Consider the following 27,426-nt stretch of genomic DNA (forward strand, 5'->3'; position numbering starts at 1 on the left):
ACCACAGCCCAGGGATAGCACCACCACCATGAGCTGGGACCTCCTCCATCAATCACTAGTTAAGGAAATGCCCTACAGCTATTTTATGAAGGCATCTTCTTATTTGAGGTTCCTTCCTCTCTGATGACCCTAGCTTGTGTCAAGTTGTCATAAAACTAACCAATACAGAGGGATACTTCTCTGTGGTGATGTAATGGGTCAGGAGTCTCAACAGGGGGGTCTTTGGCTTAGTTACAATAAAAAGACAGGGTTCTTGCGATATGAAATGGCTCTTGTGACATTTCAGGATAAACTCTGGATGTGAAAAGTCACGTCACCTCCAGCATTAACTCAGTGGTATAGACTTTGGCAAGAGGCTCTCCTGAGGGACATTGCAGGGATAAAGATGTTTGGGCTTTGTCTTGTACATTATTATCTGAACAAACAGTCTCTTGGAACAATTGCCCACTCCCAGATCTGCTAGTTCCCAAGATACTGTGTAGCACTAGAGATTACAGGCTATTGTTTAATAACTGCTGTATCTCCACCTTCACAGGTGTGCCCCTTGTGTTTCTACAATTTACTGTCATAACTTCTCCAGGCAATCTTTTCCCATTAAAGGAAAGTACTCATCAGTAATAGGAATGTTTTAAAACATCTTAAACATTGATGAATAATGTAACAAAATATCCAGCTTGGCTCTTGGTACAGACTCAGTTTCCCCATAGTTATTCCTGTTGCCCTGTTCAGTCATTCCTTCTAGCCCCTCTCCAGTCTTTTGTGACTCTGTTGACCACAGGATCTCTATCTAGCAGGGACTCACAGCTGCCACAGTAGGCTAGTATTCAGCTAGGGAACCTTCCTCCTCCTTCCTCCTCTCCATTTCTGTGTATCTAGACCTACCTCAGTCCTGTTGCTGCCTGCCCACTGAAACCACCCACCCCCAGTCCTATTCTCTACTTCCTAGGGACCCAGGTTTTGGGCTATGAAACAGAGATATCTTAGCTCATTCCTGCCGCCTAAGTATATTCTCTATCTAGGCCTTATTCCCACCCATTTCTCAGTCAGTTTGTCTTTTCTTAATTGACTGGGATAGGATCTTATTCCCTCAGGGCACACTTGCCTGAAATCCATGTTTTCCTGACTGCCTCCCAAGGTACTGGAGTTAAACCCGGATACCACTACATTGGGCTTCACGGTCCAAAAATTCTATGTATGTAGAAATTTTAGGAAGATTGTCATGGTTGTTTGCCTAATAGGCAGTAGCACTATTAGGAGATGTGGCCTTGTTGGGGGCAAGTGCATCAATGTGGGGGTGGGCTTTGAAGCTCTGCCCTATGCAGAAGAGCCAGATTTCTACTAGTAGACTTCAGATCAAGATGTAGAAATATCAACTCCTCCAGAACCATGCCTGCCTGGCCTCTGCCATGCTCCTGCTAATTGATAATGGACTGAACCTGTGAATCTGTAAGCCATCCCCAATTAAATATTGTTCTCTTAAAGTATTGTCTTCTTAATGTGAAGCGACATAGTGACTCTTCACAATGGTAAAACCCAAAACTAAGACAATATAGTTATTTGTGAGACCAAGTGTCTCTCTTGGCTTGTGTTCCGTGATTGTCCAGGATGATAGGCCAGTGAGTTCCGGCAGTCTGCCTATCTCCACCATCCCAGTATTATAGTTACAGTATGGCTGCCTGACCCACCTGTGCTAGTGCTGGGTAGGTTTACATGCATGTGCAGCAGAGCCTTCACTGACTGAGTTCTGTTTCTTCTTACTTGTCCTGGTCTGTTTTCTTGGGGTAATGGTTAGACCTGGTGTGAGAGCCAAATCCTAGGAGAGCCATACTGAAACAGACCCTTCCAAGAGACTCATTCATGAACTCAGAAGGAACAGAGGTGGTCACTGTGTGTCAGGTCCTGACTCTGTGGCCTTCTGCTGTCCTGACCCTGTCAATCACTTCCAGAGTCCAGTTCCACAGAGTAGAGAAATGAAGTGATCACTTTGACAGCTTTTCTCCTCAAAGTCAGTGCAGGAAGTGGAAGACAAGCTCCAGAAACTCTACCCATGAGTGTGTGTGTGTGTGTGTGTGTGTGCATGTGTTTCAAGAGTTCCCTGCCTGTTACTATTCCCTTCCACTCCTCACTGCTATAAGTAGAAAATATCACTGAGAATGCAGTAGATTTTCATTCATTTTTTATAATAATGACTATTTAATAAAATGAGATGTTATTTTTGCTCATAGCTGTTAAGTACAAGGAGTGAGATAATACACTACTAGGTTGGAGTTGAGTTTAATGCTCCAAATTATGAGGAAATATAGACATTATGAAAAATGTCCTTATTTTGTCTTGGAATTTATTGCATGGTATCCAATAGAGATGTGGTTAGGTGTTGCTGACATGACATTTAGTCTACACTCTGAGTCTCACTTGTCTTCCTATACCTTTCCTTCTCTGTTTTAAAGTAATGTTTAATGATACACCTCATTGCCTTGAGAACACAAGAACATGCCAAACCAAACAGCAACAGAAGTGAATGAGTAAGAACAGGGTAGAATTTAATGAAAGGGAAACAGAAAAATATATACAGTGACAACATAAAACAATAAAGCTTATGAACAATATGAGCCTATGTTCTAGATTCCAAGTAGAGGGCAGCGTCAGTCTTACTTAGTAGCCTATGAAGCACAGGCTGTCCTTCAACTTGGAAGCCTTGGCCCCAGGTTATGAGTCTTGAGATTATAGGTATGTATTCATACTCTCCCTTCTGAAGTTCTGCAAATGTTCTGTTAAACTCTGAATTTCACAATTTCAAATGTGTCACATTGTAAATATACCTCAAGCTATTAGATTTTTCTATACTTTTTGTATGTAGGTGCATGTGTGTCTGTGTGTCTGGAGTCCTATGCATACTGTGGGGCAAACAATGGTGTTTCCTTCGCTCCCTCGCTGAACCTGAGGAAAGAACTGAACCTTTCTTACTCAGGCAGAATGCTGGCCAGCAAGCCCCAGGGACCCTCCTGCCTCCCCCTTCAGACTTTTCCCTGGGTTCTGGGATTTGAACTCAGGACCTCATGCATATACAGTCAGTCCACTGCTGGGCCTCTCCTTTCTTTGTGTGTATTTGGACTCCAATGAAAGGTAACTTTAACAAAAGCCTTTTAAAATGTTTATTCTTTGTGAATTTGAGAATTTCATACATAAGATGGATAGATTTTAATCACAGTCAGCCTCCCTCAGCCTCCACTGCTGTCTTTCAACAGGATTCCCCTCAGAGTTCCCACCTAGCTGCAACTTCTTCTGCCTTCTTTCTCCCTCTCTCCTTTATCCCTCCATAGTCTCCCTTCCTCTTTCCTCTCCTTTCTGAATAACCCATGGAGTCCAGCTGTACTGCCCATACACTCATGGGTATAAAATCCTCCCCTGGGTAGTCACCACAAGGACCACTCTCCTGAAGAAAACTGACCTTCCATCTCCTAGCAGTCACACCACTGTTCATCGGGAAGGAGTCTACCTGTGGCAGCCCAGTTTAAAACCATCTGTGAGTGAGATGATCTGTGTTATGGTTGTGTTTGTCTTGACCTTCAAATTTGTAATTGCTTTTCCTTCCAGAGGAAGGACCAACCTCTAGAGATGTCTTCCAATAATGTCCCCACTGTAATCCCAAGTATAGAAAGACATTGCTGTGTCCTTCCTGAAACAAACACCAGTGACCAGAAGACACTGACTATAGAGGCTATGTGAAGTTTTTACATTAGCTACCGAGAAACAGTGCAGAGTGGCTTTTCTACTTTATTAGTAGTTGTGGAAATTTCTGTTAGAAAGCAAATGCACTCTTTTGTTTGTCATATTATTCTTGCATTGTTTCAGACAAGGTTGGCATAGGTAGCCAGGCTATCCTTGCGTCCGTGTGCTCTCTACCTCAGCTCCCTAGGACATGTGTTACAGGAATGTGTCACTATGCCTGCTTTTGTTTATAACATTTCAAAAATAAGAAATTTTGCAGTTCATATATTAGCATGGGGCAGAAAGCAAGGATCAGACCTTTCTATTAAGAAGTATAGATTTATATGGGAAAGAAGTTTTTGTTAAGAATTAGAGTTCAGGGGCTGGAAAGATGGCTCAGCGATTTTAAAAGCACCGACTGCTCTTCCAGAGGTCATGACTTCAAATCCCAGCACCCACATGGTGGCTCACAACCATCCATAAAGAGATCTGACACTCTCTTCTGGTGTTTGAAGACAGACAGCTATAGTGTACCTACATATAATAAATAAATAAGTCTTAAAAATTACATAAAAAAGGAATTAGAGTTCAATGTTTGTCCAAACATTGGACTGAGCACTGGGATCCTGATGGAGGAGGAGTTAGGGCAAGGACTGAAGGAGCTGAAGGAATTTGAAACCCCACAGAAAGAACAACACTATCAACCAACCAGACCACTGAAACTCCCAGGGATTAAAACACCAACCAAAGAGGACACATGGGTCTCAGCTGCATATGTAACCTTATGTGGCATCAATGGGAATGGGGTTCCTTGGTCCTATGGAGGCTTGATTACCCAGAGTAGGGGAAGGCCAGGATGCTGAGAAATGGGGGGGGGGGGGTTGGTGAGGAAGTAGGGGGAGGGGTGAGTGAATAGAGGGATTAGAGAGGGGAAATTGGAAGAGAGATAACATTTGAAATGTAAATAAATAAAATGGCCAATTTTTTAAAAAAGCATTAGAGTCTAGAAGTGAAAGGGCCAAGCATTTGCTTTATCCATGGAAACGCCACAGTAGACAGGTCAGTTAGGGATGCTCTTCCTCTTTTTTTTAATTGAAAAATTTGTATTGTAAAAATTTACAATTCCATATATGTACATGTCAAAAAAATGTTAAGTCCAAAAAGTTCCTGACACAGAACATCCAGGAAATCTGGAATACCATGAAGACACAAAATCTCAGAACAATAGGAATAGAAGAGGAAGATTTTCTATCATAGGTCCAAAGACATATTCTACAAAATCATAGAAGAAAATTTTTCTAACGTAAACACAGAAATTCCCGTAAATATAGCTTTCAGAACATCAAGTAAATTCAACCAGAAAAGAAAATTCTAACACCACATAATAATACAAATACTAAGTATAGAAAACAGAGGAAAATATTGAATTAAAATTCAACTAAAATATTAAAACCTACAAGGGGAAAATGCCAAGTAATATATGAAAGCAAATCCGGGCTAGTGAAATGACTCAGCAGGTAAGAGCACTGACTGCTCTCAAGGTCCTGAGTTCAATTCCCAGTGGCCACATGATGGCTCATGATCATCTGTACAGCTGCAGTGTAATCATATACTAAAATAAATAAAACATAATTTTAAAAAAAAGCACATCTATCAGAACTACACCTTACTTCTCAACAGAGACTCTAAAGGCTTTGGGCAGATATGATGCAGTCTCTAAGAGACTAGATGCCAGCCCCGCTGCATAGAACTCAGTCCTAATACACTCCTGGGCCACGCAGTTTTTACTTTGATTATAGCTAGCCAATAATCAACAGGGTTGAGCTTCGTGTGGGTTGTGTACTCTCACAGTAGAGGCAGCAAGGGCAATATAACTTTAGGAGTTGGAACCTCCCAGATACAATTAACCTTCTATAATATTTGAATCAAAGGCCTAGAGTTGCTAGTTCAGTGTCACTCAGTCTTTCCAAGAAAAAGAAGGCTTAGCAATTGGTCGAGCTTCTCTCTCCACTGCTGCACCTAAAACCAACAATTTGGTGAACCAAGCAGACCTATAGCAATGGATCGAACGTGCCTTGGAGAGTACTGCCAGTCATGAGTACCAATGAGCCTTTCTTCCTCAGTTGATCTGACAGCCTCTCAGCCATTTTTATGATTTGCTTCCAGGTTTCTTTATCTCATGCTATAAAAATAACACATGGACACAAACACAGATCCCTCCATACACATAACTGTTGGAAGTTGTCTTTAAATAAGCATTCTATACTATGTAGAATTTCCTTTTGATTTACAAAGCCATTGTCATTAGCAGCAATCTCACTTCTAGCACACTACTTTACATGTATATTTACAGTGAGAAATATAACAATTGGGAGAGTTAAAAAATAGCAATGATCCTGCTGTTACATATAGTTTTACCTTCTAACATTAAGAATAATGAATTTTTATTGATTCCCACAAATTTAATTTCCCTGGAACAGTGAAACACATTAAATTCACATTTACTTGGATAAAACAGTTTGTAAGAACAGAAAAAAAAAAGTATTTTCCAGGTTGCTTAATGTATCGTTTTAACAACATTGAAGACTCATTTACTCAAAGTTATAACCTGTCTGGTGTACATACTGAAATTCATTTCCCAGTGTTATAAGACTCCAACAATAAGTTACATCTTACTGTTGTTTTCTCATGTTGTTTTCTTTCTAAAATATTATATTGAGGGGGATCAACCGTGGAATTTATTATTACTTAAACAGTGGCAATTTTTACCTTTAATGAAACATAGAAACATAATTTACTTCAAATATTCAAAGTACAGTTTTCTTGCTGGAGTTATATTGACTTTTTGATAAATACTAAAACTATGGGCACCCATAGGACTTTTATAAAACAATTCAGTTTAGTATTTTCGATATGCATTTAATTAGCACTGTCATTCATTGGAATATATAAACATTATAATGCCATCTTCTTATAATACAGACCTTCACTATGGGAAGGTAGCAAGAAATTTACAGAGGCATTAAAATACATTTATTTGGACAGAGACCAAATAGAATAGACTTGAGTTGAAAAGTCTTTAGCATTTACTTCTTAAGAAGCTAAAATATTGTCAATACAATAATGATTACGTAATTTAAAATCATATGACATAGCTATGTGCCCCAATGGACCTGACTCTGTTCTTGGTTCTTCCAGGACACCCAGCTGTGCCTGGATGTCCAAGTCACAACCTCACCCCCACCCTCCAGCCCAGGTCCGTGCCTTGTGGCCGCCCAGGAACTCCCCAAGTAGCTCTGGCCTGGCTCCTCATCCCTGATCAGTGTCTTCCCTTCCCCTGCAGCCCAGCACCAGCCAGGCAGCAGCAAGGGAAAACTCAGTCCGGATATTCCCAGGATCCAAGCTCCAAGGGGCTGAGCCCAGCGGAAGTGCGGTTTAGATTGACAGATTCACTGTCCAATCAGGGTCTAGATAAGGGCCTGTCAATCAGAAGAAGAGTTGGGTTCTTCCGGAAATCACAGTGCAAGTTCCGTGCAACTGAGGAAGTTTCAGAGACTTGGTGTGTTGCTTTCTGACCTCACTGCTGAGTACTGAGGGAAGCTTAGGCCAAATCTTAAGGTGCGACATGGCGCGGATATGCACACCGCATACGAAGGTGAGGAGCGGGAGCTGTTGTGTCGGGTCCGACTCAGGGCTGGGTGGGAACCAGCAGCTTGATGCAGGCACGCGTGAGGTCCCTCTTAGTATTAGCCATTCCCGGAACCATCAGTGGCATCTGAATAACTCCACTCTCTGGGCTGAATCTGCACGAAGCATTTGGAGCAGAGGCTTCTGTATACAAACATCCTTGACAGGATGCGAATGTAAGACAGGCTTAGTTTCTCTGGTACAAACTCTTCTATTCCATTTAACATTTTTGTTGTGATTCATTTCGAGTTAATTTTGTCTAGGTTATAAAACGCATCTCAAGTGCTGAGTGACTGAAAGAACATTCTTTCAATATTTCTCTGTTTTCTAAAGAAGCAAAAAATAGATGCATTAATTTTGTACAGCTGCACCTTTAGCCTTATAAAAAACTGTTTCTGAGACAAGCTATGTTGTCACCTGGATCCTGGTCTCGTGCTCTCCAGGGAAATGAACCTGCTTTCCTTTGGATTAAACTTCCTAAATTTGATAGCTAAAGGATGTACAGGAGCGTCTTAAAATTACTCATCTCAGTCATGTAATGAACAGTTGTCTGTGGTCCCTGCAGGGTGAAACAATGTAGACAAGAGCTAGCTCACAGACTGCCTTTCTTATAAGGAGTCTCTTGCTGGGTCATTATGAAAGAGGCCCTGATAGGGCAAAGTGAGTGATTTCTTTTTGATTCCTCAGCATTTATTAGTTCATGCATATGAATGGAAATTGTCCAGATTGGTGGGTATGCAAGTTGGGGAGGTACTGTTGAATCACACTTGATCCGGTTAGGGCAGCTCAGAAGCTGTGTGTGTGTGTGTATCAGGTGACAGATTCAAAAGTATTTTTGAGTTACAGAGGTTTTCCAGGTGTTAATGGTGGTTGGCAGGAAGAAGACATTGAATTGTTCTTCAACATTGTTTTCTGTGTTGGCTTCAAAGGACATGGGTTTTGCTGAAGTCACAAAGAGGCATGAGACACTGCAGAGCCATAACCACCATTCTGATCATCTCCATGCAAAAAAGTCAGTAGAGCACAGGGCCTCCTGATTTTGAAGAAAGATCAGTAAGAGACTGACTGAGAAATAAAACAGTTTAAAGTCACTTTGAGTTATTTTTGTGGGAGTTCTGAAGTTTGAGTGTGTGTGTGTGTGTGTGTGTGTGTGTGTGTGTGTTTTAATGTATACACATGTGCTCATAGGTTACATTGTTTAAGTTCACATTAAGGGACTATACACTTACAAAGGATCCCCACAGTCAGTGCACTGTTGGTCATGAAACAGCACACAATGACAGCTTAAGCAGTGTCCTGCTGACTCTTTCTCCCATCTGATTTTAATCTCTTATAACACTGTCATTTGTCTGATTTTATTCTAAGTCCATTTCTCATTTTGATATAGGCAGCATACAGGATGGCTATAGATTTATTTTACAGTTTTCAGTTAATCTTGTATCCAGCCACTGTCCTGAAAGTGTTTATAAGCAATAGAAAGTTGGTAGTAGAATTTTTTGGATCACTAAAATGATGTCATCTCCTAATTAGTATAATTTGAATTTTTACTGTCCAATTTATATCCCCTTGATCTCTTTCAATTGTCTTATTCTTGTAGGTAGAACTTCAAGCCACATATTTTGGTCAGATATAGAGACAGGTCAGCACTTTCTTGTTTTTTATTTCAAGGAATTCGTCTGAGTTTATCTTCATTTAATTTGATGTTGACTGTATTTTGACAGTTGATGTTCCTTAGTATTTTTTCATATTCCTGCATTTCTAAACCTTTTTTCAAATTTACAGTGGTCTTCCTCTCTTTGTCTCCTCAGTGTTGGGACTGAAGAAATGCACTAATATGCCCATCTTGACCCCCCCTCTAAGTTTTATGTTGCTTCTCTCTCTCTCTCTCTCTCTCTCTCTCTCTCTCTCTCTCTCTCTCTCTCTCTCTGTGTGTGTGTGTGTGTGTGTGTGTGTGCCTCTATCTTTCTGCATCCCTCCCTCTCTCTTGTGTATAGAAATATCCTTGGCTGAATGCCAAGAGATGACAGGCTCAGTTTCTCTGGTACAGTCTACAAGCTCTTCCATTTAACCCTTTGGTTGTGATTCATTTGGGGTTCATTTTGTGTAGGTTGTAAAAGGCATCTCACGTGTTGGGTGACTGAAATGTGAGCACATTCTTTCAATATTTCTGTTTTTTACAGAATCAAAAAATAGATGCATTAATTTTTGTACAGCTCCACCTGTACTCATTTTAAAAAAGTTTTTGAGAATAGATATTTAGTTACCCGAATCCCAGTCTCATGCTCCCTAGGTCAATGACTCTGCTATTCTTTTTACTAAACTTCCTAAATTCGATAATTAAAAGCATGTAAAACAAGAGCATTTTAAAATTACTCATGTCAGTCATGTAATGAACTTTCCTTTGCAGTGAAAGGAAAAGTGCTTCCATGTGAAGCATGGCTTCTTTCTTCAGACCAGAACAGGAGTAACAGCTTGCTGTGTACACTGTAGGGTAAAATAATGAGGCAATAGCTAGTTCACAGACTAAAGTTTAAGGAGTCATCTGCAGGGGTCACGATTGGGAAGGAGGACCTGATGGGGCAAACTGAGTGATTTTTTTTTAATTCCTCAGCCTTTGTTAAGTCATGGATGTGAATAGAAATTGTCCAGATTTGTGGGTATACAAATTGGGGGGGGAGGGTACTGTTGAATCAAACTTTGTTGATCTAGTATATCACCTGTGTCTGTGTCGACTGACATATGTCAGCAGCTAATATTACACATAATGACAAAATCATACATCATCTCCTTGATGTCCTTTCCCCAGCAGGGAATGGCCTGCTCTTCTTGAAAGTCACTGTAGTTATGCATTGTTCCCTTGCTCTGCCACCACCAGTCACAATGCGTGTTTCATGGACGTTAATTCCAGGGTTCAAATGTACTTTTGAGTTTCAGAGGTTTCTCAGGTGTTCATAGTGCTTGGCAGGAAGCCGACATTAAATTGTTCTTCCACATTGTTTTCTGTCTGGGCTTCAGAGAACATGGGTTTTCCTGAAGTCACAAAGAGGCATGAGGGACCTCAGAGCCATCGCCACCATTCTGATCATCTCCATGCAGAGAGATCTGTAGAGCACAGAGCTTCTGGATTTGGAAGAAAGACAGTAGGAGATTGACAGTAAGAAATATAACAGTTGAAGGTCACTTTGAGTTAATTTTCTGGCAATCCTGAAGTTTTTTTTTGTGTGTGTGTGTTTTAATTTTTACACATGCACTCACAGGTCACATTCTTAAAGTTCACATTTAAGGGACTATACACTTATAAAAGATTCCTACAGTCAGTGCCCTATATGTCATGAAACAGCACCCAATGACAGCTTAAGCAATGTCCTGCTAACTCTTTCTTCCATCTGCTTTTAATCTCTTATAACACTGTCATTTGTCAGGTGCATGTGAGAGCTTCAGCCATCTTGTATTTATTACAGGTTGAAATAGAACCTGAGAGGATACCAAAAAAAATAAAAAAAGATAGCCTGGCATGGTGGAGCACACCCAGCACTTGGGAGACAGAGGCAGGCAGATTTCTGAGTTCCAGAACAGACAGGGTTACACAGAGAAACCCTTTCTTGAAAAAACCAAAACCAAAGCCAAAGAAAAGAAAAAAAAACTGAGGGGGAGTATTTCATGTTATGGAGTAAAAATAGTATCTTAGAGGTCTACACGGTGCCTAGGAGTTGGCTTGGCATGATTTCTTCTGTGATGGTCAACCTCTTCAGAAACAGCATGAGAACTGTATGTTTCAAAATCATGCTTTCCTTGTCTTCACTATTTTGCTTTTCTTTCTTCGTTATTGATTCCCTTCTTTACATTTTTATTCTAGGAATATTGAATTAAGTTTTCATTGGAACTAGATTCCTCTCTTGTACAGTAGATCAGGACTACACTTTCTCCTCCCTCCACTCCTTCCAGTTACCCTGCCACCTCTTTTATCCTCTCCCACACGTTCCCTCTCATTCTGTTTTCTTGTTAGAAGAGAGCAGGTTGCAAAGAGAGGAGAGCCAAGAGGAACAAAACGAGACAGAAAAGGCATGTTCAAAGCCCTCATTTTGAGGCTGCTGTACAGGGCAAGCCCATCGAAACAAAAGAGTTTCAAGATCAAGCAAAGGCTTCCTCCTAGTGTCAGGGTTTCTACAAATCCCCAAACTAATCCCCATAAGGCATAACCAGAGGACCTGGCTGAGAACATGCAATTCCCATCTTTGCTATTTAATTCTCTGTGGGGTTTCTGAAACCCCTGGCCATGTAAGGATTGGGTTCCCTCTGATATCCAGCTCTTCAAGTTAAACCAAATATTGTTTGGCCACTCAAAAAGGTTCAGTATTGATTTGCCTCAGTACACTTCACAAACAGGAATGTGTATGTGGAGATTTTATACCTTGTATTGTTTTCAAGATTTTTTTCAAAGATTGTTTTCAAGATTTTTTTATTATATATTTTTATTTTCTATATTCTTTGTTTGCATTCCAAATAATTTCCCCTTTCCCAGATCCCCCCTGCCCATATGTCCCATAAACCTTCTTCTCTCCACCCATCCTCCAATCACCTCTCTCCTTTTTCTCTGTCCTGATACTCCCCTCCAATGCTAGATCAACCCTTTCCAGGATCAGGACCTTTTTACTTCTTCATGGGAGTCGTTTGTTATGCTAATTGTGCCTTTGGTATTCAGAGCTTCTGGGCTAATTAATATCCACTTATCAGAGATTGCATTCCATGTGTATTCTTTTGTGATTGGGTTACCTCACTTCGGATGATATTTTCCAGATCAAACCATTTGCCTAAAAATTTCATGAATTCATTTTTTTTTAATTGCTGAGTAGCATTCTATTGTGTAAATATACCACATTTTGTGTATCCATTCCTCCATTGAAGGACATCTGGGTTCTTTCCAGCTTCTGACTATTGTACATAAGGCTGCTTATGAACATAGTGGAGCATGTGTTATTGCATGCAGGGGAATCCTTTGGGTATATGCCCAGGAGAGGTATAGCAGGGTCCTCTGGAAGTGTCATGTCCAGTTTTCTGAGGAACCACCAGACTGATTTCCAAAGTGGTTGTACCATCTTAAAATCCCACCAGCAGTGGAGGAGTGTTCCTCTTTCTCCACATCCTCGCCAACACCTGCTATCTCCTGAGTTTTTAACCTTAGCCATTCTGACTGGTGTGAGGTGAAATCTGAGTTGTTTTGATTTGCATTTCCCTAATGACTAATGATGTTGAGCACTTCTTAAGGTGCCTCTCGGCCATTCGAATTTCTTCAGGTGAAAATTCTTTGTTTAGATCTGTACTCCATTTTTTAATAGGGTTATTTGGTTCCCTGGGGTCTAACTTCTTGAGTTTTTTGTATATATTGGATATTAGCCCTCTATCAGATGTAGGGTTGATGAAAATCTTTTCCCAATTTGTTGGTTGCTGTTTTGTCATTTTGACAGTGTCCTTTGCATTACAGAAACTTTGTAATTTTATGAGGTCCCATTTGTCAATTCTTGATCTTAGAGCATAAACTAATAGTGTTCTGTTCAGGAACTTTTCCCCTGTGCCCATGTCCTCAAGGGTTTTTCCCAGTTTCTTTTCTATTAGTTTCAGTGCGTCTGGTTTTACATGGAGGTCCTTGGTCCACTTGGAGTTGAGTTTAGTACAAGGAGATAAGAATGGATCAATTCACATTCTTCTACATGCTGACCTCCAGTTGAACCAGCACCATTTGTTGAAAAGGCTATCTTTTTTCCACTTGATGTTTTCGGCTTCTTTGTCAAAGATCAAGTGACCATAGGTGTGTGGATTCATTTCTGGGTCTTCAATTCTATTTCATTGGTCCACTTGCCTGTCACTATACCAATACCATGCAGTTTTTAACACTATTGTTTTGTAGTATTGCTTGAGGTCTGGGATACTAATTCCCCCAAAAGTTCTTTTACTGTTGAGAATAGTTTTAGCTATCCTGGGATTTTTGTTATTCGAGATGAATTTGAGAATTGCTCTTTCTAACTCTGTGAAGAACTGAGTTTGGATTTTGATGGGGATTGCGTTGAATCTGTAGATTGCTTTTGGCAAGATGGCCATTTTAACTATATTAATCCTGCCAATCCACGAGCATGGAAGATTTTTCCATTTTCTGAGGTCTTCTTCGATTTCCTTCTTCAGAGACCTGAAGTTCTTGTCCTATAGATCTTTTTCACTTGTTTGGTTAGAGTCACACCAAGATACTTTATATTGTTTGTGGCTATTGTGAAGGGTGTCATTTCCTTAACTTCTTTCTCAGCCTGCTTATCCTTTGAGTATAGGAATGCAACTGATTTGCTTGAGTTGTTTTTATAACCAGGCACTTTGCTGAAGTTGTTTATCAGCTGTAGGAGTTCTCTGGTGGAGGTTTTTGGGTCACTTAAGTACACTATCATGTCATCTGCAAATAGTGATAATTTGACTTCTTCCTTTCCAATTTGTATACCCTTGACCTCCTTATGTTGTCTAGTTGCTCTAGCTAGAACTTCAAGTACTATATTGAAAAGATATGGAGAGAGAGGACAGCCTTGTCTAGTCCCTGATTTTAGTGGGATTGCTTCAAGTTTCTCTCCATTTAGTTTGATGTTGGCTACCGGTTTGCTGTACATTACATTGCTTTAACTATGTTTAGGTATGGGCCTTGAATTGCTGTTCTTTGCAAGACTTTTAGCATGAAAGGATGCTGAATTTTGTCAAATGCTTTTTCTGCATCTAATGAGATGATCATATGATTTTTTTCTTTGAGTTTGTTTATGTAGTAGATTGCATTGATGGATTTCCTTATATTGAACCATTCCTGCATCCCTGGGATGAAGCCTACTTGATCATGGTAGATGATCATTTTGATGTGTTCTTGGATTCCATTGGCAAGAATTTTATTAAGTATTTTTGCATCAATATTCATAAGGGAAATTGGCCTGAAGTTCTCTTTCTTTGTTGGATCTTTGTTTGGTTTTGGTATCAGCATAATTGTGGCTTCATAGAACGAGTTGGGTAGTGTTCCTTCTGTTTCTATTTTGTGGTATAGTTTGAAGAGTATTGGTGTTAGGTCTTCTATGAAGGTCTGATAGAATTCTGCACTGAAGCCTGTGCTTTTTTGGTTGGGAGACTTTATATGACCCTTTTTATTTCTTTAGGGGTTATGGGACTGTTTAGATGATCTATTTGATCCTTATTTAATTTTGGTATTTGGTATCTGTCTAGGAAACTGTCCATTTCCTCCAGATTCTTCAGTTGTGTTGGGTATAGGCTTTTGTAGTAGGATCTGATGATTTTTTGAATTTCCTCAGTTTCTGTTGTTATATCTCCCTTTTCATATCTAATTTTGTTAATCTGTATACTGTCTCTGTGCCCTTTGGTTAGTCTGGCTAAGGTTTATCTATCTTGTTGATTTTCTCAAAGAACCAGCTCCTGGTTTAGTTGATTTTTTTGTATGGTTCTCTTTGTTTCTACTTGATTGATTTCAGCCCCGAGTTTCATGATTTCCTGCCTTCTACTCTTCCTGGGTGAAATAGCTTCTTTTTGTTCCAGGGCTATCAGGTGTGTCATTAAGCTTACTGCTAGTGTATGCTCTCTCCATTTTCTTTTTGGAGGCACTCAAGGCTATGAGTTTTCCTCTCAGCACTGCTTTCGTTGTGTCCCTTAGATTTGGGTATGTTGTGCCTTCATTTTCATTAAATTCTAAAAAGTCTTTAATTTCTTCTTTGACTAAGGTATCATTGAATAGAATATTTTTCAGTTTCCACATGTATGTGGGCTTTCTGTTGTTTTTGTTCCTATTGAAGACCACTTTTACTCCATAGTGATCTGATAGGAGGCATGGGATTATTTCGATCTTTTTATATTTGTTGAGGTCTGTCTTGTAACCAATTATATGATTGATTTTGGAGAAGGTACCATGAGGTGCTGAGAAAAAGGTATATTCTTTTGTTTTAGGATAAAATGTTCTCTCTCTAGATATATCTTTTAAATCTAATTGGTCCAAAGCTTCAATTAGTTCCACTGTGTCCCTGTTCAGTTTCTGTTTTCCTGATCCATTGAGGAAAGTGGAGTGTTGAAGTCACCCACAATTATTGTGTTAGGTACAATGTGTGCTTTGAGCTTTAATAAAGTTTCTTTTATGAACGAGGGCGCCCTTGTATTTGGAGCATAGATGTTCAGGATTGAGAGTTCTTCTTGGTGTTTTTCCTTTGACCAGCAAGAAGTGTCCCTCAGAGTCTTTTTTTGATGACGTTGGGTTGAAAGTCAGTTTTATCTGATATTAGAATGGCTACTCCAGCTTGTTTCCTGAGACCATTTGCTTGTAAAATTGTCTTCCAGCCTTTTACTCTAAGGTAGTGTTTGTCTTTGACACTGGGGTGTGTTTCCTGTATGCAGCAAAATGTAGGATCCTGTTTACGAATCCAGTCGGTTAGTCTATGTTTTTTTATTGGGGCATTGAGCCCATTGATGTTAAGAGATATTAAGGAATAGTGATTATTACTTCCTGTCATTTTTTTATTTAGTTTTTCAAATTTGATTGGTTATTTTCTTTTGGGTTTGATGAAAGAAGGTTACTATCTTGCTTTTTCCAGGGTGAAGTTTCCCTCCTTGTATTGGTGTTTTCCTCCTATTATCCTTTGTAGTGCTGGGTTTGTGGAAAGATATTGAATAAACTTGATTTTGTCACGGAATATCTTAGTTTTTCCATCTATGTTGATTGAGAGTTTTGCTGGATATAGTAGTTTTGGCTGGCATTTGTGTTCTCTTAGAGTCTGCATGAGATCTGCCCAGGATCTTCTAGCTTTCATAGTCTCAGGTGAAAAGTCTGCTGTGATTCTGATAGGTCTTCCTTTATATGTTACTTGGCCTTTTTCTCTTACTGCCTTTAGTATTCTTTCTTTGTTTAGTACATTTGGGGTTTTGATTATTATGTGATGAGAGGTATTTTCTTTTCTGGTCCAGTCTGTTTGGAGTTCTGTAGGCTTCTCGTATATTCATGGGCATCTCTCTCTTTAGGTTAGGGAAGTTTTCTTCCATAATTTTATTGAAGATATTTGCTGGCCCTTTAATTGTAAATCTTCACTCTCATCTTTGCATATAATCCTTAGGTTTGGCCTTTTAATGTGTCCTGGATTTCCTGGATGTTTTGGGTTACAAGCTTTTTGCATTTTGCATTTTCTTTAACTGTTGAGTCCATGGTTTCTATGGTATCTTCAGCATCTGAGATTCTTTCTTCTATCTCTTGTATTCTGTTGTTGATATTACTATCTATGGCCCCTGATTTCTTCCCAAGTTCCAAAGTTGTCTCCAAAAGTTGTCTCCCTTTGAGATTTCTTAGTTGTTTCTACTTCTGATTTTAGATCCTGGATGGTTTTGCTTAGCTCCTTCACTTGCTTGTTTGTGTTTTCCTGTAATCCTTTAAGAGATTTTTGTATTTCCTCTTTCATGACCTCAGCCTGTTGACCAAAGTTATCCTGTATTTTTTTAAGTAATTTTTGCGTTTCTTCCTTATTGGCATCTGTATTCTCCTGAATTTCATATACAAAGGATGGTGAACATTTCTTTAAGAGTTTCTTAGCCATTTGAGATTGCCTGTTGAAAATTCCTGTTTTAAATCTGTACCCTATTTTTTATCTGGAGTTTTGGATTTTTGAACATCTAGTTTTGTGAGGTATGTCTACATTTTTGTATATTTGAACTTTATGAGAAGTGGATATAGTACAGAAACTTTTCTCATTCCTTAGACTGTCTGTTTGTCCAATTGCCTGGCCTTTTTCCTTACAGAAAACATCACTGTTTCATGAGTTCCAATTTATGAACTGTTGATGTCAGTGCCTGTCCTATTCCATATCTGTTCAGAAGGCTGCCTCCAGTGACAGTGAATTTAGGGAGGTTCTCCCCTTACTGTTCTGTCAGGTTCAATGTGTTTGGTTTTATTTTAATTCTTTAGGCTATTTGGAAGTGAGTTTTGTGCAGGGCAAAGAATATGGATCTATTTGCATACATCTCCCTGTAGAGCTACAGTTTAAGAGAGAGTTTTATTAACTCCCCCCAGGTGGGGACAGGTTGACATGTTTCCTGACCCTGGGACAGGGCACTGGTGTGAGCCTTCCAGAGTGTTGATGGCTTGTTTGTGTAATCATGTACATATTTTCTGGACCCACTTGCCCAGGACAACTCTTTCCTTCAGAGAATATCTTCCCTGTGAATGTTAATGACTCCATTTTACTTAGAAACTGCTGGCATCCTGGAGTTGAGGGTGTGGCTATGTCATAGCAAAGTGGCAACAACTGGGATTTCTGGCCCGCCTTTAAGGTTATGGGAAAAAGCTCCCAAGACATGAGTTTGAAAATAAAGATGCCATATGAAATATTTGAAGGGCTCCTTAAGGAATCTAAAGGAAGCAAGGCTGCTACTCTTTGAGCCAGCAAGTGAGAAAGATGCAAATGCAGGCACTTTCTAGAGTTCAAGGTCAGTTTTGGAAACTGCAAGTCCAGACCCTGGAGTGGTAAACATGCTAATTTCATGGCAGGGCCCAATCCTACTGGTTTATGTTGTATGCTTAACAAAGGGTGACAGATCCCTGAATTCTTTTGCATTGTTAAGAAGATATGCTTGCTGACTCTTAAGGATCTAAGGACAAGGATCTCTGGATGGTGTCTCCTGAGTTACTCCTGAGGAAGATTGAGGGAAGTGATTGGATTGATATGGAAAATAAAGATTGGATCAGTGTTACCTCAGGTGAGGTATCCAGAAATTTTTTTAGAATAGAGAGAACTGCTTGGAGAAAACTCTCTCTCTCTCTCTCTCTGGCTCTGGCTCTCTCTCTCTCTGTCATATGTGTAAGTGTTCGCATGTGCACGCACACACACATACACAAAGCATAGCATGGACAGAGATCTCTTAGAGAAACAAGAAAGCAGGACATCAATAGGCAAGAAGCTGAGCATAGAGTGCAGCAAACTGGAAATCTTTATCAAGCAGAACTCGGGACATCAGCTAGAACCCACAGTTTGGCTTCTAGTCTTTTTGTTTTGTTTTGTTTTGCTGTTCCCGGCACCCCTTGTCTTTGACCCTAACCCCTAACCCTAACCCTAACCCTAACCCTAACCCTAACCCTAACCTTGGCTCAGAGCCAAGGCTTGTCATTGGAACCCCTTGTTTAAGGTGCTGTTTTTCTCAGTGTTTCTAGGTGGAATCCTTAAAAAACTCCAGGTGTCCTTATGTGAATTGTCTCTGGGTCTTCAACTCTAGTCCATGGATCAAGCTGTGTGTTCATATACCAGTACCATGTAGTTATTTTCCTGTTCCAGATTGTTGTAGCTCTCTTTGTTTTTTGTCATAGGAGCTGGAACTTGCCCTTTCGAGGACTGTGTGGCATTTGTCAGGGATTGTGTTGAATCTGCAGATTAGTTTGTGAAGATTCATATTTTTATGGCTTTAAGCCTACCAATTCAAGAGCATGAGAAAATTTCCATCTTCTTATATCTACTTAAACTTCTTTAAATAATTGAACTTCTCATGCAAATCTTTCATTTGCTTTTTTAACATGACTTAATTTTTAAATGTTACTCTGACATCTTTCATTTGTTATTATGTTGTTGCTCTGAGTTTTTTCTCAGTCCATTTCTCATCTTGATATAGGTGGCATACAGGAGGGCTATAGATTCATTTTACAGTTTTCAGTTAATCTTGCATCTAACCACTTTCCTGAAAGAGTTAGAAACTTGGTAGTAGAATTTTTTGGGTCACTAAGGTCATATCACCTCCTAATTAGTATAATTTGAATTTTTATTCTCCAAATTATATCCCCTTGACCTCTTGGCAAGAATTGTCTTATTCTTCTAGGTAGAACTTCAAGCCTCCTATGGAGCACAGATATAGAAACAAGTCAGCCTTTTCCTGTTCCTCATTTGAATTACCAATGTGTTGCTCCCACCTGTTATGTTTGTTTACCTGTTAGACAGGGTGTCACTGTACAGCCCAGGGCGGCCTGCTGGAGGCCCAGGCCCATGATCACATCCAGCCTCTCCTCTCAAATACCTGAATACCCTCTGTGTGTCTGAGTTCAAACTCTTCCCGTGTGAAATGGAAGGCTGCCATGGATGGAGATATTGTCACCATACAAGTCTAGAATAGAGAGGTGTAAGGCAACAAACAGCACCACTGGCTGCTGGCCATGCACACTCCAGTCAGACCCGACTACCCAGGCTTGCCTGGACGGTGTAGGACATTCTTACTTTACTGGGTTTTCTTTTGTTCCGTATTAGCTTGTTCCACTATTTTGTAATTACAGCCAGGTCAGAGGTTTAGTTAGTCTAAGAATCTTAGCCACACCTCAAACTCTTCTAACATATTTCATATTATTTGTGGTTAATACAAAGGGTGTTGTTTCTCTGATCTCTTTCTCACACCGTTTGCCTTTTCATATAAGAGGAATGTAAGAGGGCTATCAGTTTTCTTTGATATAGTCTAAGATCCAGTCGTTGTCTTGAATGTGTTTATGAGCTAAAAAAGTTTTCTTATGGAATTTTTCAGTTCACTTATATACACTATCCTATAATCAGCCAGTTTGTATACTTTGAATTTTTCATTTCCAAATTATATCCTCTTGTTCTTCTGTTATCGTGTTTCTCGGTACGACTTCAAGTTCTATATTAATAGATATGGAGAAAGTAGACAGCCTTGTTTTGGTTGTAGAACCAGTGGAATTTCTTTTATTTTCTGCTCATTTAATTTGATGTTGGCTGTAGAATTTCCGTAAACTACCTGTGTTATATTGAAGTATGTCAGTTTTATCCCTAATCTACCCAAGCCTCTTCATGAAGTGGTTTTGTATTTTTGAGGATTTGTTTGTTGTCCAGTAAGATGGTGCTGTGGTTTCTTTCTGTGAGTTTCTTTCTATGGTGGATCACATTTCCTGATTTTCCTGTGTTGAGTCATCACTGCATCTCTGGATGAATCCTAGTTGATCAGGGTGCATGGAATTATTGATGTGTTCGTGAAGGCTGTTTGCAAGTATTTTATCAAATATTTTTGCATATTTTTTCATGAAGGATATTGGCCTTTCCTTCTTGAGTCTGTATATGCTTTGGTGTAAGCATAACTGGCTTCATGAATAGAATTAAATAATATTCTTCCTGTTTCTCTTTTGTAGACTACTGTTAAGTATTGGCGTTAAATCTCCTTTCGAAATCCTGTTTACTTCTGCCAACTCAGCTCTCCAGCTGTGTCATGTTTAGTTCAAATTCTGTAATAATAGCTTCTGTTTTACTAGAGTTATTTCGCTAATTAAACTCTGTATATTGTCTCAATTTAATATTTAATAATGAATATGATTGAAACAAATATTTCATCTTAACATTTATTTCTTTCTCTTTTCAGATTTGATGGAGTACAGGATTTTAATCATGTCTTTCTGGTTTTGTGGATTTTTCCATTTGCTTTTTGTTACATGTCTCTTCTCACTTTGAGTTGATTATTTTAGATAATCTTTCCATGTCTTTAGGGCTTGATTTTTCTGAAAAGAACAACTTTTTGTTTCTCTCTCTGTCTCTCTCTCCCTTCAGTTGGATCATTTCTTGCTCTCTTGTCCTTTTTTCTGTGCTTACTATTTTTTCTTTTAGCACGTTTAGGTGTACTGTTATTGTAGCATGAGATTTTGTTAGTTTTTTTTTTTTAATGTGATATTTAGTGGAATAAACTATCCTCTTATCACCACTTGTGACTTGTGTCGTGTAAGTTTGTGTGCTATGTATTCTATTTGATTTGAGTTGAAGAATGTTTTTAATTTCTTTATTTCTGTATTGACATTATTTATAGTAGAAAGTTGTTCAGTTTCACAGGGTCCATAAACCTTCATTTATTTCTATTCTTTTGTTTGTTTTTCTTTTTGTATATTTTGTTTATTTGCATTTCAAATGTTTTCCCCTTACCAGGTCTCCTCTTCAGAAAACTGCTGTCCTATCTCCCTTCACCCTGCCTCTATGAGGGTGCTCCACCACCTACCCTCCCATTCCCATCTTCCTTCTGTGAAATTCCATTATACTGTGAGTTCCAACACCATCAGGACCAAGGGCCTCACCTCCCACTGATGTCCAACAAGGCCATCCTTTCTGACATGCGTGTCTAGCACCATGGGTTCCTCCATGTGTTGGAGGTTCAGTCCCGAGGGCGCTGGAGGTTCCAGCCTGTTGATACTGTTGCTTCTCCCATGTGGCTGCAAAACAGTTCCGCTCCTTTGGTCCTTTCTCCAACTTCTCCATCTTGGAACCCACGATCAGTCCAATGGTTGGCTGTGAGCCTCCACCTCTGTATTTGTCAGCTTCTGTCAGAGTTTCTCAGGAGACAGCCATATCAGGCATCCATTAGCAAGCACTTCTGTGCATCCACAATAGTGTCCTGGTTTGGTGGCTATATGGGATAGATCCCCAGGTGGGCCAGTCTCTAGATGGCCTTTCCTTCAGTCTCTGTTCCACACTTTTTCTTCATATTTCCTCCTATGAGTATTTTGTTCCCCCTTCTAAGAAGGCCCAGAGTATCCATATTTTGTTCTTCCTTCTTCTTGAGCATCATTTGATATGTGAATTATGTCTTGGGTATTCCAAGCTTCTGAGCCAATATCCACTTATCAGTGAGTGCATACCATGTGTGTTCTTTCATGATTGGGCTACCTCACTTAGGATGATATTTTTCAGTTCCACCCATTTTCCTGCGAATTTCATGAAGGTATTACATTTAATAGCTGAGTAGTATTCCATTGTGGAAATGTATCACATTTTCTGGATCCCTTCCTCTGTTGAGGGACATCTTGGTTGGTTCCAGTTCTGGCTATTATAAATATGGTGGCTATGAACATAGTAGAGCCTGTGTACTTATTACATGTTGAAGTATCTTCTGGGTATATTTCCATGAGTGGATAGCTGGGTCCTCAGGGTCCAATTTTCTGAAGACTTATTTCCAGAGGAGTTGTATCTGCTTGCAATTCCACCAGCAGTGGAGGAGTGTTCCACGTTCTCCACATCTTCACCAGCATCTGCTGTCACCTGAGTTTTTGATTTTAGCCATTTTGACTGGTGAGAGGTTGAATCTCGGGGTTGTTTTCATTTGCATTTCCTTGATGACTAAGGATGTTGAACATTTCTTTAGGTATTTCTCAGCCCTTGAGTTTCCTCAATTGAGAATTCTCTGTTTAGCTCTGAACACCATTTTTTAATAGGGTTATTTGGTTCTCTTGAGTCCACCTTCTTGAATTCTTTGTATATATTAGAATTTAGTCCTCTATCAGATGTGAGATTGGTATAGATCTTTTCCCAATCTGTTGGTTGCCATCTTGTCCTATTGACAGTGCCCTTCTGCCTTAACGAAGCTTTGCAATTTATGAGGTCCCATTTGTTCATTCTTGACCTTAGAGCATAAGCCATTGGTGTTTTGTTTAGGAACTTTCCCCCTGTGTCCATGTGCTTGAGACTTTTCCCCATTCTCTCTCTTTTATTAGATTCAGTGCATCTGGTTTTATGTGGAGGTCCTTGATCCATTTGGTCTTGAGCTTTGAATAAGGAGAGAAGAATGGATCCGTTTTCATTCCTCTACAGGTTGACTGCCAGTTGAACCAGCTCCATTGACTGAAAATGTTGTCTTTTTTCCACTGGATGGTTTTAGCTCCTTTGTCAAAGATCAAGTGACCATGGGTATGTGGGATCATTCGTGGGTCTTCAGTTCTATTCTATTGATCTACATGCCTGTCACCTTATCAATAATATGCAAGTTTTATCCTTTCCTCTGTAGTAGAGGTTGAGGTCAGGAATGCTGCTTCCCCCAGAAATTCTTCCATTGTTGAGAATAGTTTTTAGTATCCTGGGTTGTTTCTTATTCCAGATGAATTTGAGAATTGCTCTTTCTATCTCTATGATAAATTGATTTGGAATTTTGATGGGGATTGCATTGAATCTATAGATTGCTTTAAGCAAGCTGGCCATTTTTACTATATTAATCCTGCCAGTCCCCGAGCATGGGAGATGTTTCCATCTTCAGAGGTCTTCTTTGGTTTCTTTCTTCAGAGATTTAACTTTCTTGTCATACAGATCTTTTACTCGTTTGGTTAGAGTCACACCAACATATTTTATACAGTTTGTCACTATTGTGAAGGGTGCCGTTTCCCTAATTTTTTTCTCAGCCTGTTTATCCTTTGAGTAGAGTAAGGCTACTGATTTGTTTGAGTTAATTTATGTCTGGCCAATTTACTGAAGGTATTTATCAGCTGTTGTTTTCTGGTGGAGTTTTTGGGGCCACTCAATTATATTATTATATCTTCTACAAATAGTGATATTTTTGACTTCTTCCTTAACAATTTGTATCCCTTTAACTTCCTTTTGTTGTCTAATTGCTCTAACTAGAACTTCAAGTACTATATTGAATACATAGGGAGATTGAGGGCAGCCTTGTCTAGTCCCTGATTTTAGTGAGATTGCTTAATGTTTCTTTCCATTTAGTTTGATGTTGTGTACTGGTTTGCTGTGTATTGCTTTTACTGTATTTACTTATGGACCTTGAATTTCTGATCTTTCCAAGACTTTTAATATGAAATGATGCTGAATTTTGTCAAATGCTTTTTCAGCATCTAATGAAATGATCATGTCCTCCCCACCCCCCGATTTTGTTTATGTAGTGGATTATATTGATAGATTTCTGTATATTGATCCATCCCTGCATTCCTTTGCTGAAGTCTACTTGATCATGGTAAGTGATCTTTTTGATGTGTTCTTGGATTTGGTTTGTGAGAATTTTATTGAGCATTTTTCCACCAATATCCGTACATGAAATTGGTCTGAAGTTCTATTTCTTTGTTTGGGTCTTTGCATGGTTTTGGTATACAACTGTGATCATAGAACAAATTGAGTAGTGTGACTTCTGTTTCTGTCTTGTGGAGTAGTTTGAAGAGTGTTGGTATTAGGTCTTCTTTGAAGGTCTGATAGAATTCTGCACTAAACCCATCTGGTCCTGGGAGACTTTTGATCACTGCTTCTGTGTCTTTAGGGGTTATGGGACTGTTTAGATGGTTCATCTGATCCTCATTTAATTTTGATATTTGGTATCTGTCTAGAAAATTGTCTATTTCATCCAGTTTTTCCAGTTTTGTTGAGCATAGGCCTTTGTAGTAGGATATGATTTTTTTTTTAATTTCCTCATTTTATGTTGTTATATCTTCCTTTCTTTTCTGTCTGCGTTCCCTCTGCTTTGTCTGGCTAAAGGTTTATCTATCTGGTTTATTTCCTCAAAGAACAGCTCCTGGTTTTGTTGATTCTTTGCATGGTTCTTTTTATTTCTACTTGGCTAATTTCAGCTGTGAGATTGACTATTTCCCATCATCTACTCCCCTTGGGTGTATTTGCTTTCTTTTATTCTGGAGTTTTAAGCTGCTAATGTATGCTTGCTCTGGTTTCTTTTTGGAGATACTCAGCTCAATGGGTTTTCCTCTGCTTTTATTTAGCCCTATAAGTTTGGGTATGTTGTACTGTCATTGTCTTTAAATTCTAAAACAGTCTTTTATTTCTTTATTTTTTACTTTGACCCAGTCATCATTGAGTAGAGCATTGTTCAGCTTTCATGTGTTATGTGGGCTTTCTGTTGTTTTTGTTGCTATTGACGACCAGCCTTAATCCTTCAAGATATGATAGGGTGCCTGGGATCATTTCAGTCTTCTTATATCTGTTAAGGTCTGTTTTATGACTGATTATGTGGTCACTTTTGGAGAAGGTACCTTGAGGTGCTGAGAAGAAGGTATATTCTTTTAATGTAGGACAGAATATTCTGTAGAAATCTGTTAAATCCATTTGGTCCATAACTTCTCTTTGTTTCACTGCATTTGTGTTTAGTTTGTGTTTCCATGATGTGTCCATACTGAGAGTGGGATGTTGAAGTCTCCCACTATTATTGTGTGATGTACAACGTGTACTTTGAGCTTTAGTAAGGTTTCTTTTTTGAATGTTGGTGCCCTTGCATTTGGAGCATAGATGTTTATAATTCAGAGTGCGTCTTGGCAGATTTTTCCTTTGATCAGTATGATGTATTCTTCCTTATCCTTTTTGATAACTTGTGGTTGAAATTAGATTTTATCCGATGTTAGAATGGTGACTCCAGCTTGTTTCTTGGGACCACTTGCTTTGAAAATTATTTTCCAGTCCTTTACTGTAGGTACTGTTTGTCTTTGACACTGAGGTGCGTTTCCTGCATGCAACAAAATTCTGGGTCCTGTGTACAAATCCAGTCAGTTATTTTATGTCTTTTTATTTTGGAATTGCTGTTAAGAGATATTAAGAAATTGCTTCCTGTTATTTCTGTTGTTCTTTTTCAGTGTGTGTGGCTATCTTCATTTTGGTTTGTTGAAAGAAAATTTCTTGCTTTTTCTAGGGTGTAGTTTCCCTCTTTCTGTTTGTGTTTTCCATCTATTATCCTGTGTAGGGTTGGATTTATCGAAAGATAGTGTGTAAATTTGATTTTGTCATGGAATATCTCAGTTTCTCCATCTATGATAATTGAGAGTTTTACTGGGTATAGTAGTCTTAGCTGGCATTTGTGTTTTCTTAAGGTCTGTAAGAGATCTGTCCAGGCTCTTCTAGCTTTCCTACTCTCTGTGGAGAAGTCTGGTGTAATTGTTATTGGCCTGCCTTTATCTGGTGTTTGACCTTTTTCCCTTACTCCTTTTAATATTCTTTCTTCAGTTTGTGCATTTTTAAAATTATAATTATGGGTCAGGAGGAAGTTCTTTTCTGGTCCAATCTATTTAGAGATTTGTAGGCTTCTGGTATTTTTATGAGCATCTTTTTCATTAGATTCAGGAAAATTTCTTTTATAATTTTGTTGAAGATACTCTCTGGCCCTTTAATTTGGGAATCTTCACTCTCTTTTCTACATATAATCCTTAATCTTGGTCCTCTCATTGTGTTCTGGTTTTCTTGCATGTTTTGGTTTGTGAGCTTTTTATATTTTTCATTTTCTTTGACTATTGTGTTAATGTTTTCTATGGTATCTTCTGCACCTGAGATTCTCTCTTTTATCTCGTTTATTCTGTTGGTGATTCTTGTATCTATGACTCCTGATCTCTTTCCTAGGTTTTCTACCTTCAGTGTTGTCTCTCTTTGTTTTTTTCTTTATTGTTTCTATTTCCATTTTTAGATGCTGGATGCCATTGTTCACTTCCTTCACCCATTTGGTTGTATTTTCCTGGAATTCTTTAAGAGATTTTTGTTTTTCCTCTTTTATGGCTTCTATCCATTTGTCTGTGTTCTCCTGTATTTCTTTAAGTGAGTTATTTATGTCCTTCTTAAAGTCCTCTATCATCATCATGAGATGTAATTTTAAATCAGAGCCTTGCTTTTCTGGTGTGTTGGGGTATCCAGGGTTTGCTGTGGTAGGAGAACTGAGTTCTGATGATGCCAATTTGCCTTGGTTTTTGTTGCGTCTATTCTTGCCCTTGTCTTTTGCTGTCTGCTTATCTCTGGTGTTAGCTGGTCTTGCTGTCTCTAACTATGGCTGGTCCCTCCTTCCAGTCTGTGTGAGTACTCCTGGGAGACCAGGTCTTTCAGGAAGGAATTTGATATGGAGAGATGTTGCACAGTGTCAGGTCTGGGGTATAGACAGAAAGCAGAAGGATCCTGTGCCTGGCTGCTCCTTAGTTCATGTGTCCTGATGGCTCTGGAAGGGTTTCTCTTGGGCCAGGAATTTGAACAGAAGTGGTGGTCTTACCTGTGCTTAGAGGTGTGTTGTCACTTCAGGGAGACCAGCTCTCTCCTGGTAGTATTTGGCACAGGATCTACTCTGGGATCAGATGGAAACTGGTTGTTTCTTTTGTTGATGTGCTGCTTTTTTAAAGAGAGGCAGAAAATGTAGGGTTTTATTTAGATTTTCCTGTATCTGTTGAGACTTGTTTTGAGTTCAATTATTTGACCAGTTTTGGAGAATCATTCATGAGGTGTTGTATTGTAAATATTGAAACACGTTTCTTTTGGATTTTTT

General features: G+C 39.2%; 2 protein-coding genes across 3 annotated transcripts in view; both read left to right on the plus strand.

Moving 5' to 3' along the window:
• LOC127696630 (guanylate-binding protein 6-like) overlaps positions 1 to 27,426 on the plus strand; it is a 208,950-nt gene that overhangs the window by 115,744 nt on the left and 65,780 nt on the right. The gene's annotated exons all lie outside the window — the stretch shown is intronic.
• The window catches only part of LOC127696628 (zinc finger protein 431-like), a 229,751-nt gene continuing 209,565 nt past the window's right edge, over positions 7,241 to 27,426 (plus strand). For both annotated transcript variants that reach the window (XR_007980284.1, XM_052199480.1), the window contains exon 1: positions 7,241 to 7,363. Coding sequence is in view for 1 of the 2 variants with exons in the window: in XM_052199480.1 (XP_052055440.1) it covers positions 7,334 to 7,363 (30 nt within the window). In the remaining variant the exon portion in view is untranslated. The remainder of the gene's footprint in view (positions 7,364 to 27,426) is intronic.

Source organism: Apodemus sylvaticus, chromosome 11, assembly GCF_947179515.1.
Source record: "Apodemus sylvaticus chromosome 11, mApoSyl1.1, whole genome shotgun sequence".
NCBI lineage: Eukaryota > Metazoa > Chordata > Mammalia > Rodentia > Muridae > Apodemus > Apodemus sylvaticus.